The sequence below is a fragment of the Tachyglossus aculeatus genome, chromosome 23, assembly GCF_015852505.1.
Source record: "Tachyglossus aculeatus isolate mTacAcu1 chromosome 23, mTacAcu1.pri, whole genome shotgun sequence".
NCBI classification, from domain to species: domain Eukaryota; kingdom Metazoa; phylum Chordata; class Mammalia; order Monotremata; family Tachyglossidae; genus Tachyglossus; species Tachyglossus aculeatus.
The window spans coordinates 27829567-27846396 of NC_052088.1; the positions used below are offsets into that span (position 1 = coordinate 27829567).

Sequence of the window (16830 nt, forward strand, 5' to 3'; positions counted from 1 at the left end):
CACCCTTCATTTTTCAACAGCAGGTGGAACAAAATGTCAATCAGCAGTACTTAATGTAAAACGAAAATATCCCTTGTTTTTGCCATTATCCCTTGTTTTTGACATTACCCCCAAATGCAAATCTGACAGTGCGTGAACAAAAGACAATTACCTCAATATTTCCATTTGCGAGGTATAAAACTCCTAAGTTGGTCCATGCAACAACATTCTAAATGGGAACAAAAAGAGTAAATTAAGCTATTTTAAAATTTGGCTCTCAACAGATGCAAAGTTTTTAGTTCTTCTTCTACGGTCTTCTATGGAAAACTGCATTAAGCACATCTATGACAGACTGTAAACTCCTCTGCTAAATTGTAAATTCCTTGAGGACAGGGAGACTGTCTTGCTACTCTACTGTAATAATTATTATTATGGTATTTGTTAAGCATTTACTATGTACCAAGTACTGTTCTAAGCGCTGGGGTAGATACAGGGTAATCAGGTTGTCCCATGTAGGACTCACAGTCTTAATCCCCATTTTACAGATGAGGTAACTGAGGCATAGAGGAGTTAAGTGGCTTGCTCAAAGTCACACAGAGCCGGGATTAGAACCCATGACCTCTAACTCCCAAGACCGTGCTCTTTCCACTACACCACGAGTTACAGTACAGTGCTGTGCGTCCAGGAAATGCTCCATTAAACCAATGAACGATCATCACTTACGATTTGTTCAACTTGAATTGATTTGATGAAACAGTGTTGAGCGAGGGCATAGTTTCCAACACCTGGAAAAACACATAGCTCAGAAAATTTTGCGTATAAGTACAAAAATAACCTCAAAACACAGACAGTCTTTTAAAGCAATTTTTCTTTCAAAAGCTTCACTGGGCTCTTACCAGTGCAACAGGCAACCACACCAAGGGCGTTCCAGTGTAAATGGTTTTTACTGTTCAATCTCACTGCTTTTTTCAGACACTAGGACAAAAATAGTCGATAATAAGACCGCATTCACTGGTTTTACCCATGCCAAATTTGCTGAAATCTATACAACTTTTTCTGAATTAATGCTCTTCAATACATCCAAAGTATTTTTGAACAATTCATTACAAGCACACACACACATACACACACACACTCTCTCTCTCTCTCTCTCACTCTTTCTCTCTCCTTCCCTCCTTCCTCCTTCTGTTCTCTTCAACACTGTACCTGCAAAGATTTCTCCAATAATTCTTTATGGTCATTCATGTCGCTGCCTGTTTCAGCTAGGTGCTGTACTTGCCGATAATAGTTCATCCCAAGATCACACCACGTATTCGAGGTAGACATGAGTTTTAAAGCTCTGCCATAACACCTAGGGAAATATTAATAGACAGGCCTTGATTAGATAAATGCCCTCCTTAGGCTTTTACATTACCTGATATTAACAATATTGACAAATTTACCTTCCCCCCAGATTGAGTAGTTCCTTTTTCTCCAGCTTTCGTTTCCCTTTCTTCTGGCCAAGGAGGATTCCTAAAACATTAACTTTGACTTTAGATGGCGAAACAGCATACAGACTGGTGCAGGCATCTCCAACCAGCTTCCACAGGCAAGATACCTCTGGTCGATGCTGTAGAGCCCTTTAGGGGAAGGAAGAACATCATTCTTGGAAAGTATTTCGTAAATTAAGTAAACTTCCCTTCCACCTTCACCCTACATGATCAGCTAAGCAAATATGGAGAACAGGCCCAGGTGGCACAGACCTCTTCTTGGGGTTCTCCTCTTCTGCCTCAAGCATGACACATTTGGAAGAGTAAATGGAAACAGAGGTTATGGGCCCCCTCCACTTAAAAATAAATAATAATAATAATTGTGGTATTTGTTAAGCACTTTCTATGTTTCAGGCACTGTATTAAGCGCCGGGGCAGATATGAGCAAATCAGATTGGACACAGTTCCTGTCCCACAGAGGGCTTACAGTCTTAATCCCCATTTACAGATGAAGGAACTGAGGCATGGAGAAGTGAAGTGACTCGCCCAAGGTCACAAAGCAGGAAGGCTAAGAACTTCACTCCCCTCCTCAAAAATCTCCAGTGGTTGCCTGTCAACCTACGAATCAAGCAAAAACTCCTCAATCTCGGCTTCAAGGCTCTCCATCACCTCGCCCCCTCCGACCTCACCTCCCTTCTCTCCTTTCATTCATTCAATCGTATTTATTGAGCGCTTACTGTGTGCAGAGCACTGTACTAAGCACTTGGGAAGTACAAGTTGGCAACATATAGAGATGGTCCCTACCCAACAATGGGCTCACAGTCTAGAATGGGGAGACAAACAAAACAAAACAAGTGGACAGGTGTCAAGACATCAGAACAAATAGAATTAAGGCTAAATGCACATCATTAACAAAATAAATAGAATAGTAAATATGTACAAGTCAAACAGAGTAATAAATCTGTACAAGCATATATACAGGTGCTGTGGGGAGGGGAAGGAGGTAGGGCAGGGGGGATGGGGAGGAGGAGAGGAAAAAGGGGGCATAGTCTGGGAAGGCCTCCGGGAGGAGGTGAGCTCTCAGTAGGGCTTTGAAGGGAGGAAGAGAGCTAGCTTGGCGGATGTGTGGAGGGAGGGCATTCCGGGCCAGGGGGAGGACGGCGGGACAGGCGAGAACGAGGCCCAGTGAGGAGGTGAGCGGTGGCAGAGGAGCGGAGGGTGCGGGCTGGGCTGGAGAAGGAAAGAAGGGAGGTGAGGTAGGAGGGGGTGAGGGGATGGACAGCCTTGAAGCCGAGGGTGAGGAGTTTCTGCCTGATGCGTAGGTTGATTGGTAGCCACTGGAGATTTTTGAGGAGGGGAGGGACATGCCCAGAGCGTTTCTGCACAAAGATGATCCGGGCAGCAGCGTGAAGTATAGACTGAAGTGGGGAGAAACAGGAGGATGGGAGATCAGAGAGGAGGCTGATGCAGTAATCCAGTCAGGATAGGATGAGAGATTGAACCAGCAAGATAACGGTTTGGATGGAGAGGAAAGGGCGGATCTTGGTGATGTTATGAAGGTGAGACCGGCAGGTTTTGGTGATGGATTGGATGTGAGGGGTGAACGAGAGAGCGGAGTCAAGGACGACTTCTACAGCCCAGCCCGCACCCTCCATTCCTCTGCCACTAACCTCCTCACTGGGCCTTGTTCTCGCCTGTCCCGCCGTCGACCCCCGGCCCATGTCCTCCCTCTGGCCTGGAATGCCCTCCCTCCGCCCATCCGCCAAGCTAGCTCACTTCCTCCCTTCAAAGCCCTACTGAGACCTCGCCTCCTCCAGGAGGCCTTCCCAGACTGAGCCCCCTTTTTTCTCTCCTCCTCCCCTCTCCATCACCCCCGCCTCCCTCTGCCCTACCTCCTTCCCCTCCCCACAACACTTGTATTTACTTGTACATATTTACTACTCTACTATTAATGATGTGCATATAGCTATAAAATTCTATTTATTCTGACAGTTTTGACACCTGTCTACGTGTTTTGCTTTGTTGTCTGTCTCCCACTTCTAGACTGTGAGCCCGTTGTTGGGTAGGGACTGTCTCTATATGTTGACAGCTTGTACTTCCCAAGCGCTTAGTACAGTGCTCTGCACACAGTAAGCGCTCAATAAATATGATTGAATGAATGAATGGTGATGGAGGAAGGATTAGAACCCAGGTCCTTCTGACTTCCAGGCTCATGCTCTATCCACTAGGCCACACTGCTTCTCTAAGTGTGTGTGTGTCCCTAGAGAAAGAATATGATAATATGCTGCATCCATCCTCACCGCTTTCATCAATCAAAAGTACTTATTGCAGATTTACTGTGTGTAGAGCACTGTACTAAGCACTTGAGAGAGTATAACAAGGTTGGGAAGACATGTTCCCTGCCCACAGTGAGTCTCCAATCTAGAGGGATGCATAATAGCGATGCAGGAAATATTAATCAATGAAAGAAATTAAGCCGAGGGCCAAAGAAAATCTAAGTGGGGTGGGAGGCGGAGAGCAAACATGATGGCACCGGAGCAGCAGAAAAGCAAGAGGCACAACAAACAGTATCAATCAATCAATCATTTGGGCTTAGCACCGGTCTAGGAGTGTGGCCGAGTGGAAAGAGCATGGGCCTTGGCGTCCGAGGATCTGAGTTCTAATCCCAGATCTGCAATGGACCTGTTATGTGACCTTGGGTAAGTGATTTCTCTGTCTGCAAAATGGACACTCAATTCCTGTTGTCCCTCTTAGCCTGTGAATCCCACGTGGGACCTAACTGTCTGGTATCGACACCAGAGTTTAGTATAGAGCTTGGCACACAGTGAATGCTTAACAAATACCACTATTACTATTATTATTATTCTAAGAATACAATTATGTAGACATGATCCTTGCTGTTAAATTTACAGTCTAGCAAAAAGGCTGCTCCCTGCCTCATACAAACTTTCAGATGCCAGAGACCCTACCTAACGTCCTCCGGGTAGGGACCGTCTCTATATGTTGCCGACTTGTACTTCCCAAGCGCTTAGTACAGTGCTCTGCACACAGTAAGCGCTCAATAAATACGATTGAATGAATCAATCAATCAATGGGAGAAAGGAAATGATGGATTACCACATGCTTTATGGAAATTGCCTGTCTCCTTTTAACTGCCACATCCTGGTGCTATCTATTTGTCCAGATCTGTGTATTCCCAAAGTTGGTTAATCTAAAAGTTTTCTTGACAGAAGCTGATTGATAAAACATCTGCTTTATCTTCAAAATATAGCCTTGGTCAAAGCAAGAACTTTGATTATTTCCTAGCATTTTTAATATATGATTAAGTAGCTTGCTTTCCCATGGTGCCAAAATAAATGCTTACTTAAATGTAACAGACTCAATAAAACACATGGAATGTGTTCAGATGAAAAAAAGTGATTAATGGGACTTGGGTTCTCATGTGAGGCCCAGGTAGTTAGGAAAAACCTCAGGATTGAATTTGATTTCTCTTAAAAGAGGTATATAGGTGTCCTTTGTATTCACAGAAGACCCATGAAACACTACTGCTGGAAGAAGAAATGGAACATTAGATTTGGTGGCAGTAGGCAACTCTTTAAAATGAGAGGTTCTCTCAGTTACAGGGTTCTTTTTCCTCTTTTTCTTTTTAGACTTTACATGTAGGAAGAGCCAATTGTAAATCAAAAATCAAATTTATAGGAATACGGGCACTTGGATATAGCAAACAGTTCTGCTCCCAGCAGGTGGATAAACAGACTGAACAGTTTTCAGAGCCTTTTCTGCTCATGGAGTCCAGCCAAAAACATGTTCTACTGGTGAGCTGAGAAATAGATTAGATAGTCTTTGATGACTGGAAATTTACTGAGAGGATTGGAGAAGGAGGGAACTAGGAATGGTGTATCCTTTGTCTAAATTTCTTAAACAGATGATTTTAAATGAGATGATAGTAGAAGAGGGGAAGAGCACAGAAGAGAAAAATAACTGCATTTTAGGGAGAGCTAAGAAGGTGGCTGTTCTACATACCATTACATACTTCATCACTTTTATATACTTCAAGTCTCATATAAAGCCAGGACTTGAAGTATGTCACTGAAAAGCTAATTTATCTTTTGAATTAAAGGCAATAACTTTGACTCGCTCTCCACAGCCTGAGCAGCCATTTTTATGTTCTCTTAAAAAAAAATAGGAATAGGATCCCTGTCGGACACTCCCAAGGAGCAGACCCTTGTGGGGAAATTACCGAGGAGCTAAAACACAACTTAATGAGGGAGAGAGATGATCACAACTGTAGAATATGAATCAACATCATTACTGAATGTTCTTTCTGTGCAGGGCACTGTACAAAGTGCTTAGGAGAAGATAATAAAGATAACTGACACGATCCCTGTCCTCAAGGAATTTGCAATCTAGTGGGGAGGACAGGCTCAAAAATAAACTGCTCAAGAACAAAAGTATATAATAATTATGGTACTTGTTAAGCGCTTACTATGTGCTGATTATTATTACTATGCCTGTGCTCCTTTTTCATGTACATTCTGTCCTTTTCTGCTTCTTCCCTCTTGGCTTCCCTTGAGCACTTACTATGTGCCAGGCACTGTGCTGGGGTACATACAAGCTAATCAAGATGGACACAGTCCCTGCCCCACATGGGACTCACACTCTTAGTCATACTTATGCAAAGGGCAGGGAGAAAAGGGAACCTTTCAGTATAGAGAATTGTAAATAGTGGCTTCCCCCAGGGCTCAATGCTAGGAATGGTTTAGCTTAACATCTGGAAGAGAGCATGTGCAGTGAAATGTCCCAGCGTGCAGATAGCATTATGTTTGTCCAGACCGTGAAGTGGTACAGATGGGAATAAACTGCAGCAGGACCTCAAATGGGTAGTACGTGGGTAGAAATGGGAATACTGAGCTTCCCTGTGAATAAGTGTGAGACAATACTGGGCTTCCAGGCTGTCCATCACCTCGCCCCCTCCTACCTCACCTCCCTTCTCTCCTTCTCCAGCCCAGCCCGCACCTTCCGCTCCTCCGCTGCTAATCTCACCGTACCTCGTTCTCGCCTGTCCCGCCATTGACCCCCGGCCCACGTCATCCCCCGGGCCTGGAATGCCCCCAATCCCTCTGCCCATCCACCAAACTAGCTCTCTTCCTCCCTTCAAGGCCCTGCTGAGAGCCCACCTCCTCCAGGAGGCCTTCCCAGACTGAGCCCCTTCCTCTCCCCCTCGTCCCCCCTCCATCCCCCCCATCTTACCTCCTTCCCTTCCCCACAGCACCTGTATATATGTATATATGTTTGCACATATTTATTACTCTATTTATTTATTTATTTTATTTGTACATACCTATTCTATTTATTTTATTTTGTTAGTATGTTTGGTTTTGTTCTCTGTCTCCCCCTTTTAGACTGTAAGCCCACTGTTGGGTAGGGACTGTCTCTATATGTTGCCAATTTGTACTTCCCAAGCGCTTAGTCCAGTGCTCTGCACATAGTAAGCGCTCAATAAATACTATTGATGATGATGATGAATAATCCAAGCTACAGCAGCCTGATGGAAGAGCTGGAACAGTCAATCAATGGGATTTGTTATTATCTTTTAGACTGTGAGCCCAATGTTGGGTAGGGACTGTCTCTATATGTTGCCAATTTGTACTTCCCAAGCGCTTAGTACAGTGCTCTGCACATAGTAAGCGCTCAATAAATACGATTGATGATGACTGAGTGTTTACTGGGTGCAGAGCCAGTAAAGGCCCAGTTCTGACAACAGAAGGCAGGGAGGAGCAGCATAGTTTATGGGAGAGAACACGGGCCTGGAAATCAGGAGACCTGGGTTCTAATCCTGGCTCTGTCACTTACTTGCTGGATGACCCTGGGTCAGTCATTTAACCTCTCTGTACTTTTTACTTCATCTGTAAAATGGGCATTAACACTGAGAGTCCTATGAGGGACAGGGTCTGCATCCATCCTGATTAGCTCGTGTCTCCCCCAGCAGTTAGTACAGTGCCAGGCACATAGTATGCACTTAACAAATGCCATTAAGAAAAGGGAAGCCAAGAGGGAAGAAGTGGAGAAGGACAGAAGGTACATGATAAAGGAGCACAGGTGTAATAATAATAATAATTGTGGTATTTTTTAAGCACTTACTATATACCAGGCACTGTACTAATCACTGGGATGATACTAGATAATGTGGTCCCACTTGGGGCTCACAGTCGAAGTATGAGGAAGGACAGGCATTGAATCCCCATTCTGCAGATGAGAGAACTGAGACATAGGGAAGCAATAATACTAATAACTATGGTATTTGTTAAGCGCTTACTATGTGCCAGGCACTATATTAGGCACTGGGGTTTTACAAGCAAATTGGGTTGGACACAATCGTCAACCCTGTCCCACCTGGGGCTCACGGTCTCAATCCCCATTTTACAGACTGAGGTACCTGAGGCCGAGAGAAGTGAAGTGACTTGCCTAACGTCACACAGCAGACAAGTGGCGGAGTTGGGATTAGAATCAATCAATCGTATTTATTGAGCGCTTACTGTGTGCAGAGCACTGTACTAAGCACTTGGGAAGTACAAGTCGGCAACACATAGAGACAGTCCCTACCCAACAGCAGGCTCACAGTCCAGAACTCATGACCTTCTCACTCCCAGGCCCTTGCTCCATCCACTGCGCCATGGAAGTGAAGCGACTTGCCCAAAGTCACACAGGGGACAGGTGGCAGAGCCGGGATTAGAAGCCAGCTCTTCTGACTCTCTGGTTCAGACTCTTTCTGCTACGCCACACTGCACGATGAGTATTAGGTCCAGTATCAATAGGTTACTAATAGGTGTAGGAAGAGCTGGGCTCTGCTGGTAGTAACAGTATTTATGAAGCCCTTACGGTGGGCAAAGCACTGCACTTAGCACTGAGAGAAAGCTTTAGCTCATCTAAAAGCTTGCATTAGCTTGCCAAGAGAGAGCTCAGCTTCCTCTTCACGACCACCCACAATTATGGCCCTGGCAGGGCCCGTGAGTTTGCCTGGAGAATATCGGGGAATTGACCTCATGAATCCCTACGCCCAGCAGAGATGGGTAACCCCAGCTGTACTCCCAGGAAGAGTGGAGAAGCACTGTGGCCTAATGGATAAAGCACAGGCCTGAGAGTCAGAAGGACCTGAGTTCTAATCCCAGCTTGGCCACTTGCCCGCTGTATGTCCTGGGGAAGTCGCTTCCCTTCTCTGGGCCTCGGTTACCTCATCTATAAAATGGGGATTAAGACGGTGAGCCCTAAGTGGGACATGGATGGACTGTGTCCAACCCGATTATCTGGTATCTATCCCAGCGCTTAGAACGGTGCCTGATACACAGTAAGCAATCAATCAATCAATCGTATTTATTGAGAGCTTACTGTGTGCACAGCACTGTACTAAGCGCTTGGGAAGTACAAGCTGGCAACATATGGAGACAGTCCCTACCCAACAGTGGGCTCACAGTCTAGAAGGGGGAGACAGAGAACAAAACCAAACATACTAACAAAATCAAATAAATAGAATAGATAGGTACAAGTAAAATAAATAAATAAATAAATAGAGTAATAAATATGTACAAACATATATACAGGTGCTGTGGGGAAGGGAAGGAGGTAAGATGTGGGGGATGGAGAGGGGGACGAGGGGGAGAGGAAGGAAGGGGCTCAGTCTGGGAAGGCCTCCTGGAACTTCCCAGATACCTAAGAAGCACTTAACAGATACCTATTGTTCTTATTATCGGCAGAACAGAATTCTGTGTCAGTTGCAGATGGACAAATGGGTGTCTGCCCAGTTTCAAAACAGCTTAGATTCTCTCTCAGAGCAAAAAGAGGACCCAGTTTTACTTCACATGATTTTGAATTCTGGGAACAGGAGGGGAAAAAAAAAGAATGCTATGTTCTTCCTCTCATGGTTCTCTTGGGTGTGTATTAGTACATGAAATAGTTGTAAGGCTTAGTAAACAAATGTAATACAAATCCCAATAAACTGGTATTTTGACAAAGACATGTTAGAACAGGAAAATCCACCAAAAAGTTTTTCTCAGGTAACCAGTTGCCTACACTTTGACTTTGGGTAGTGGTGGGCTGAAGAAATCAGCTCATTTTTAAGACAATGGATATCAATTTTATTTTCTCTCCTTGGAATTAAAAATTGGTCTTTAGACCTAAAATGGAATTCATTTTTTTTCATGATATTTGTTAAGTGCTTATTAGGTGTCAGGCACTGTACTAATTGCTGGGATAGATACCAGACAATTGGTTGGGACACAGTCCCTGTCCCACATTGGGCTCACTGTCTTAATCCCCATTTTACAGATGAAGGAACAGAAAAGACAAGTGACTTGCTGAAGGTCACACAGCAGATAAGGGGCAGAGTTGGTATTAGAACTGAGGTGTTTTGATTCCCAAGCCTTTGCTACTTCTACTGTGCCATGCTGCTTCTCATTACATTTATTTTCAGTAAATGTTCACAAATAGATGCAAAATTAATTCAACAATCTCCTGGCAGTACATAATACTAACCATGTGAAATATTCCAGGGCTCGTTCGATGTAATCCACGGCCTTCCCATCAAGGTAATCGGCGAGAGCTGCCCGTGCCAGCAGGAGATAACATTCACCCAGGCCTAAAAGAAAATGCTACAGTTACACCATCTGGCTCAGAGTCCCTTAATCTTGTAGAGACGACTTCATGGATAACATTTACATACTGATACAATTACCGAAGACTGAAATTAAGTGTCAAGAAAACATTAAAATCCCATAAAATCATCTTGTTTATACTTTCATACACTCAGGCTGGCATTTTCAAAAATTATATCTTGAATGCGAGCTTCTGGAAACACAAACTATATTAATGCATGCATACCCACTTGTTGTCACGGTTACATTTTAAAGGACATAATAAACTACAAACACTTGTGAAAACATCATTTGCGATGGTATTTCCTTTAAGCTGACACAGTACATATGTTACTGAAAAAGAAAAGGATTTTCCCTAATGCTGCAGTCAATTACGTGATCATCATCAATCATCAATCGCATTTATTGAGCGCTTACTGTGTGCAGAGCACTGTACTAAGCGCTTGGGAAGTACAAGTTGGCAACACATAGAGACAGTCCCTACCCAACAGTGGGCTCACAGTCTAAAAGTCTAAAGGACTATGTGATGTGACACATAGTCTATCCATAGAATTTAATATCAAAATATGTCTCACTTAAAAGGCTATTTTTCAGTCTCCAAAAATTTGTAAAGGGTTGCATGTTAACCAATCAATCATATTTATTGAGCACTTAATATATAATAATAATAATAAAAATGATGGCTTTTGTTAAGCGCTTACTATGTGTGAAGCACTGTTCTAATGCAGAGATTACTGTACTAATCACTTGAGAGAGTACAATCTAACCAATAAAACCCCTGCTACATATACCTAAAAGCTAAGTACATTCAAGGTGAAGATAGTTACAGTGATACATGGAATTGAATTGGGATATCAGTGGTAAAATTCAATAAAAAGACCATCAGTTACTCTAATTCTGCTGTGGTTGACACTATATCTAGACTGTGAGCCCACTGTTGAGTAGGGACCGTCTCTATATGTTGCCAACTTGTACTTCCCAAGCGCTTAGTACAGTGCTCTGCACACAGTAAGCACTCAATAAATACGATTGAATGAATGAATGAATGAATGAATGAGACAGCCACGGATCCAGGAAGAAAAGGCTTTGGCCGAAGGCACTGCTGGGCGAGCCAGTGAAGTTGGGAGGGGATGGAAGCTCGGCTGTGAGAAGTTGGCAGGCCTATGGGCTCAATGCCAGGTGCCATCACTAATGACAACAACAAGAATAATAATTGTGGTATTTGTTAAACATTTACTATGTGCCAGGAACTGTACTGAGTGCTGGGGTAGATTAAAGATAATGTGGTTGGACACAGTCCCTGTCCCACACTGGGCTCACAGTCTCAATCTCCATTTGACAAAGAAGTGAAGTGACTTGGCCAAGGTCACTCAGCAGTTGAGTGGCGGAGGTCCTTCCAACTCCCAGGACCATACTGAATACCACCTGGTGCTGTGGGAGAAGCAGAAACGGCCGGCCCGGCCCAGCTCAGCCATCAACACCACGCGGAGGCCTAGAGCTCCTGAAGTGTCTGCTAACTCAGTTCTACTGTACTCCCCTAAATGCTTAGTACAGTGTGCTGCACGCAGTAAGTGCTCAATATATACCACTGACTGATTGATTGACCAGGCTGCTTCTCAGTAGGTAGAGGTCTCAGCCCAATAGGCCAGAGGGTCCTAGAAGCGCTTAGTACAGTGCACTGCACCCACTGCCCACTACTACTATTCGTGAGGCCTCTACTAGGATCACTGCAACCTCGATACCCCGTCCCTTGTGATGGTACAGAATTAATGTTAATGAATAATTACTAATTATTAACCGCATTAACATTCATTCACTCATTCAATCGTATTTATTGAGCGCTTACTGTGTGCAGAGCACTGTACTAAGCGCTTGGGAAGTACAAGTTGGCAACATATAGAGACAGTCTCCACCCAACAGCGGGCTCACAGTCTAGAAGGGGGAGACAGACAACAAAACAAAACAAAACATCCAACTGCGACTCGAGACACAGGACCACGGTGGGGGATGAGGAGTGATGCGTTATTTCCTTGACGGTGCTGGGTAGAAACGGAAAAGAAAAGAATCAAAGTTACCTTTAAGGGCCGGGACATAATCTTCTGACTTCTTTAAGATCTGCTGGTACTGAGCTACAGCCTCTTTATATTTTCCCAGGACCTGCTGGATCGCGGCCACCTTAAACACGCTGTAGGTAGACTCGGGGTTCAGATCGCTGGCTTTGGTGAAGGATTTTAACGCCGTCGTGTAGCCGCCTCTGCTTAAATATGCCTCGCCAAGGGACTCCCAACAGTTGTGGTCTTTTGGGTCTGCCCTCAAAGCTGCCTGCAAACTGAACCGAGAGAGGAGTCCGTGATAAGGAGTAATGTGGTGAAACAGATGAGCAAAACTACCGCATCTTCTGAAGATGCTAATCCAACACCGCCTTCCCACTACCTTCCTATTAGGCCTCAACAAACCAGAGCCTGACTCCAGAAATTCTCCTCTACTCCCCACCAAAGTCTTAATTTCTAAGACCACAGTCACATTTATGTCATAGCACTTCTGTACATAGCCATAATTTACTTTAATGTCTGTCCCTCTAGACTGTGATCTAGTTGTGGACAGGGAATGAGTCTGCTAACTCTGTTGTGCTGCTCTCTCCCAAGCGCTTACTACAGCACTCTGCTCATAGAAAGTGCTCAATAAATACCACAGATTGATTGACTGACTGTAAGCTCCCTGTGGACAGGAAACATACCAACCAAATCTGTTATCTTGTACTCGCCCAAGTGCTCGGTATAGTGCTCAGCACCTGAAAATGTGCTCAATTCATCCGATTAATTGTCTGAGTGGGCAGTAGGCGAGGATTTTAGCCCATGGGATCCTCCTTTCCAAAATTCCGGGCAGGAGACATGTCTGCTTAATTCTGTTGTATTGTACTCTCCCAAGCGTTTAGTACAGTGCTCCACACTTAGTAATAGCTCAATAAATACCACTGATTGAGTCAGAGTGGAGTTCAGAGCGGGCATGGCTCCGTTTAAGACCTCACCGCCTCTCCAAGCAAGGCCGCGGGGCCCGTCATCCCCCGGGCCTGGAATGCCCCCAATCCCTCTGCCCATCCGCCAAGCTAGCTCTCTTCCTCCCTTCAAGGCCTTGCTGAGAGCTCACCTCCTCCAGGAGGCCTTCCCAGACTGAGCCCCTTCCTTCCTCTCCCCCTGGTCCCCCTCTCCATCCCCCGCATCTTATCTCCTTCCATTCCCCACAGCACCTGTATATATGTATATATGTTTGTACATATTTTTTTTTACTCTATTTATTTATTTTATTTGTACATATCTATTCTATTCATTTTATTTTGTTAGTATGTTTGGTTTTGTTCTCTGTCTCCCCCTTTTAGACTGTGAGCCCACTGTTGGGTAGGGACTGTCTCTATATGTTGCCAATTTGTACTTCCCAAGCGCTTAGTACAGTGCTCTGCACATAGTAAGCGCTCAATAAATACGATTGATGATGATGATGATGATGGAGCCCAATAATGGCTTTGCCTCGGGGCTGGACAGACACCGAACAGAAATGAGGTAAACGGTCTTACTCGGCCACGGCCTGCGAATGCTGCCCAGCTTTCAGGTAGTAGAGCCCTCGCCGGAGCCAGGCCCATTTCACCGTCCCGGCACTAGCCTTTTCAGTTACCTTCGTCAGGATAGCCAATGCGGTTTCCTTAATGAAAACACAAACGGCCATTAGCGATGCGGACAGAGAGTTCCCCCAGCTCAGGAATCGGGCCTAAATGCTCAGGACCCGGAGTAGACACTCCAATACTATTGATTGCTGCAGTGTATTACCATATTCTTTCTCTATCATACTCTTGGAGAAGCAATGTGGCCTAGTGGATAGAGCACGGACCTGCCAGTCAGAAGGACCTGGGTTCTAATCCCAACTCTGCCACTTGTCTGCTGTGCGACCTTAAGCAAGTTGCTTTACTTCCCTGGTCCTCAGTTACCTCATCTGGAAAATGGGGATTAAGACTGTGAACCCCATGTGGGACACGGATTGTGTCCAACCTGATTAGCTTACATCTACTCCAGTGCTTAGTACAGTGCCTGGCACATAGTCAGAGCTTAACAAATACCATTAAAAAAATACGCATTTTCAAACTGAATATACCCTCCATTCGGACATTTTTCACAGTTCTCCCTACTGGGCAAACTAAATGTAAATGATAGGATGAATATTTCTGATGAATATCAATAAAAGGAAAAAAATCTAACTATGTACATTAAAGTATATAAAAACTATCTCTAGTGTCACCTGTGGCCAGGCAAATAAGGAAACAAAGTCACCTTTTCAAGCCGATTGCCTAGTGGGAAGAGTGAAGGATTGGAAGAAAGGAGAACAGGCCAGGCTCTGTCGCTGGCCTGCAGAGTGACCTTGGTCAAGTCATTCAGTTGTTCTGAGCCTCAGTTTTCTCATCTATAAAATGGAGAAAAGATACCTACTCTCCCTCCTTCTTCAGTTGTGAGCCCCACGTGGGACAAGTACTAGTTCCAGTCTGGTTGACGTGTGCTTACCTTGACACTTAGGTCCAGAGTAAACCGTGAATAACTACTATACAATCATGAAAATCCTCTGCTTCTCATCTAAGCTACACTCCAACCAATAACAGGGTTTGAAGTTGTTGTGGGGAGGGAATGTGTCTGTTATGTCATAGTGTACTCTCCCAAGCGCTTAGTATGGCGTAGTGGATACACCATGGGCCTGGGAATCAGAAGGTCATGAGTTCTAATTCCGGCTCTGCCGCTCGTCTGCTGTGTGACCTCGGGCAAGTCACTTCATTGCTCTGTGCCTCAGTTACCTCATCTGTAAAACGGGGATTGAGACCGTGAGCCCAATGTGGGACAGGGACTATGTGCAATCCGATTTGCTTGTACCTACCCCAGGACTTAGTACAGTGCTTGGCACATAGTAAGCGCTTAACAAATGCCATAATTATTATTAGTAGTAACAGTACAGTGCTCTACACACAGTATAATTGATTGATTTGACATACCACTTCTTCCAGTTCCACACTTAAGTCAACAGCTGCAGATCCAGCTTCTTCATCGGTTTCATCCAATTCAAAAGCTTTCCTAAAGCAACCACGAGCTCGGCTTTTATCATCAGCTATGTCTCGGTAATAAAGACCCAAATAGCAGAAAACCTTCCCCATGTACGAGTCCAATTTTGCAGCCTTTGAAATAAACGTTGTACAGCAACAGAACATTAAAGTGCAGTTTGCAAGACAGAAAAGCTAAGTGCACATATCAAAAAGGGAAAAGAAAGTCAGTTCATTTTTTAGGTAATTACAGATACGGTAGCAAAAACTCTTATGATGTATAATCAGGGTAAACCAGTCATCTCCTGAAAGTTGTTTCCTATCTTTTTCTTTATCTTTCATGGAAACCAGTCTAAAACTGCAAAAAAGTCTAAGAAAGATAACCAGACAGTTGCGGAACTGATTTTCATTTATTAGTGAAGTCCATTATATCGGAATCTCTCCCAAGCACCTAGTACAGTGCTCTGCACACAGTAACTGCTCAAAAAATATGATATTGTCGGAGGAAAGACAGCAGCACCCTCAAATCCTAGAGGAACCGGTGGTTAATCTTGAGATTTTTTTTAAAGGAAGACATATACATTTAAAGGAGAACCATATTCTTCAGAAAACAAACACTCACACTGGGGTTTCATTTGGGGAAAAAGAAAGAAAAGTAATTTAAAAATCAGAGTGTGTTATGAGGGAGGGCTAATGGAGCCCGCCTCAGAATCAAAAGATGGAACAAAACAGATTCGGTCGACTACCTCTCTGCCTCCCTCCTAGAGCTGAGACTGTGATTCCTTCCACATATGTTTTCTGAACTATGAGTGGGATTGAGGCAAGAACAATCCTCCCCAAAGACCTTCTAACAATGATTCTAGCTTCAGAAACCATTTGTCTTTGAATAACATGTCCATCCTGCTATTTAAAAACACATGTTCCTGTTATGAAAATAACTATGATAAGCAAGGCTTCTTTGAAAATTTTCAATTCTCCCCCGCCCCCAAAACTCATGACCACACATTCCCACAAAACATAAAGGTCAATGAGATAAGCCTTCATGCTTATTCTTCCAAAAAAAAATAAATACCAGAAAACTGCTTTTACTTTAATCCTACTGCACAGGAAAGACAAGTGCAAATACTTCCCTTACCTTCAGGAAATGGGTAAGAGCTTTTGATTTATCTTTTCTTGTAGCATCACCTGCAAACCAGTACGTTAACCCAAGGTAGTAATGATACTCAGCAACATCAGCTTTCCTTTCAAGAGCCCTCAGGAAACTGTAAAACCGAGAGGGGAAAAAAATACAAATGGAATTAGAGTGAGAGACTTGAAATGCATAAAATATTTAAATCGATCCATCAGTGGTATTTACTGAGTGCTTTCTGTGTGTAGAAATCTGTACTAAGGGCTTGGGTGAGTAGAACACAACTGAGTTGGTACGCGTGTTTAAAAAAGCAGAATCCCTATGACCAGTCGAAATCCACCTGTTTAAATGGATTGTAGATGCTTCCAAGGGAAAGGGTAACTTAGAAAAAGAAATGTGGTAAGAGTTCACTTATTCATCATTCCACTGCCCACACTGTATGGGGTGGATAAAATGGAAATAGCCGAGACATGATCTGGGCTCAATGAAAATGTGTAGTAAAAGCTTCTTCGACCCTAAAATACCATAATCGAG

General features: G+C 44.0%; 1 protein-coding gene across 6 annotated transcripts in view; it reads right to left on the minus strand.

The window, feature by feature from the left end:
• TTC37 (tetratricopeptide repeat domain 37) overlaps positions 1 to 16830 on the minus strand; it is an 89356-nt gene that overhangs the window by 38082 nt on the left and 34444 nt on the right. For all 6 annotated transcript variants that reach the window (XM_038765598.1, XM_038765600.1, XM_038765597.1 and 3 more), the window contains 10 exons: positions 16303 to 16429; positions 15123 to 15302; positions 13668 to 13792; positions 12172 to 12425; positions 9978 to 10080; positions 1422 to 1598; positions 1186 to 1330; positions 876 to 954; positions 703 to 764; positions 152 to 208 (listed from right to left, as the gene is read on the minus strand). In XM_038765598.1, the coding sequence (XP_038621526.1) occupies positions 152 to 208; positions 703 to 764; positions 876 to 954; positions 1186 to 1330; positions 1422 to 1598; positions 9978 to 10080; positions 12172 to 12425; positions 13668 to 13792; positions 15123 to 15302; positions 16303 to 16429 (1309 nt within the window). The remainder of the gene's footprint in view (positions 1 to 151; positions 209 to 702; positions 765 to 875; positions 955 to 1185; positions 1331 to 1421; positions 1599 to 9977; positions 10081 to 12171; positions 12426 to 13667; positions 13793 to 15122; positions 15303 to 16302; positions 16430 to 16830) is intronic.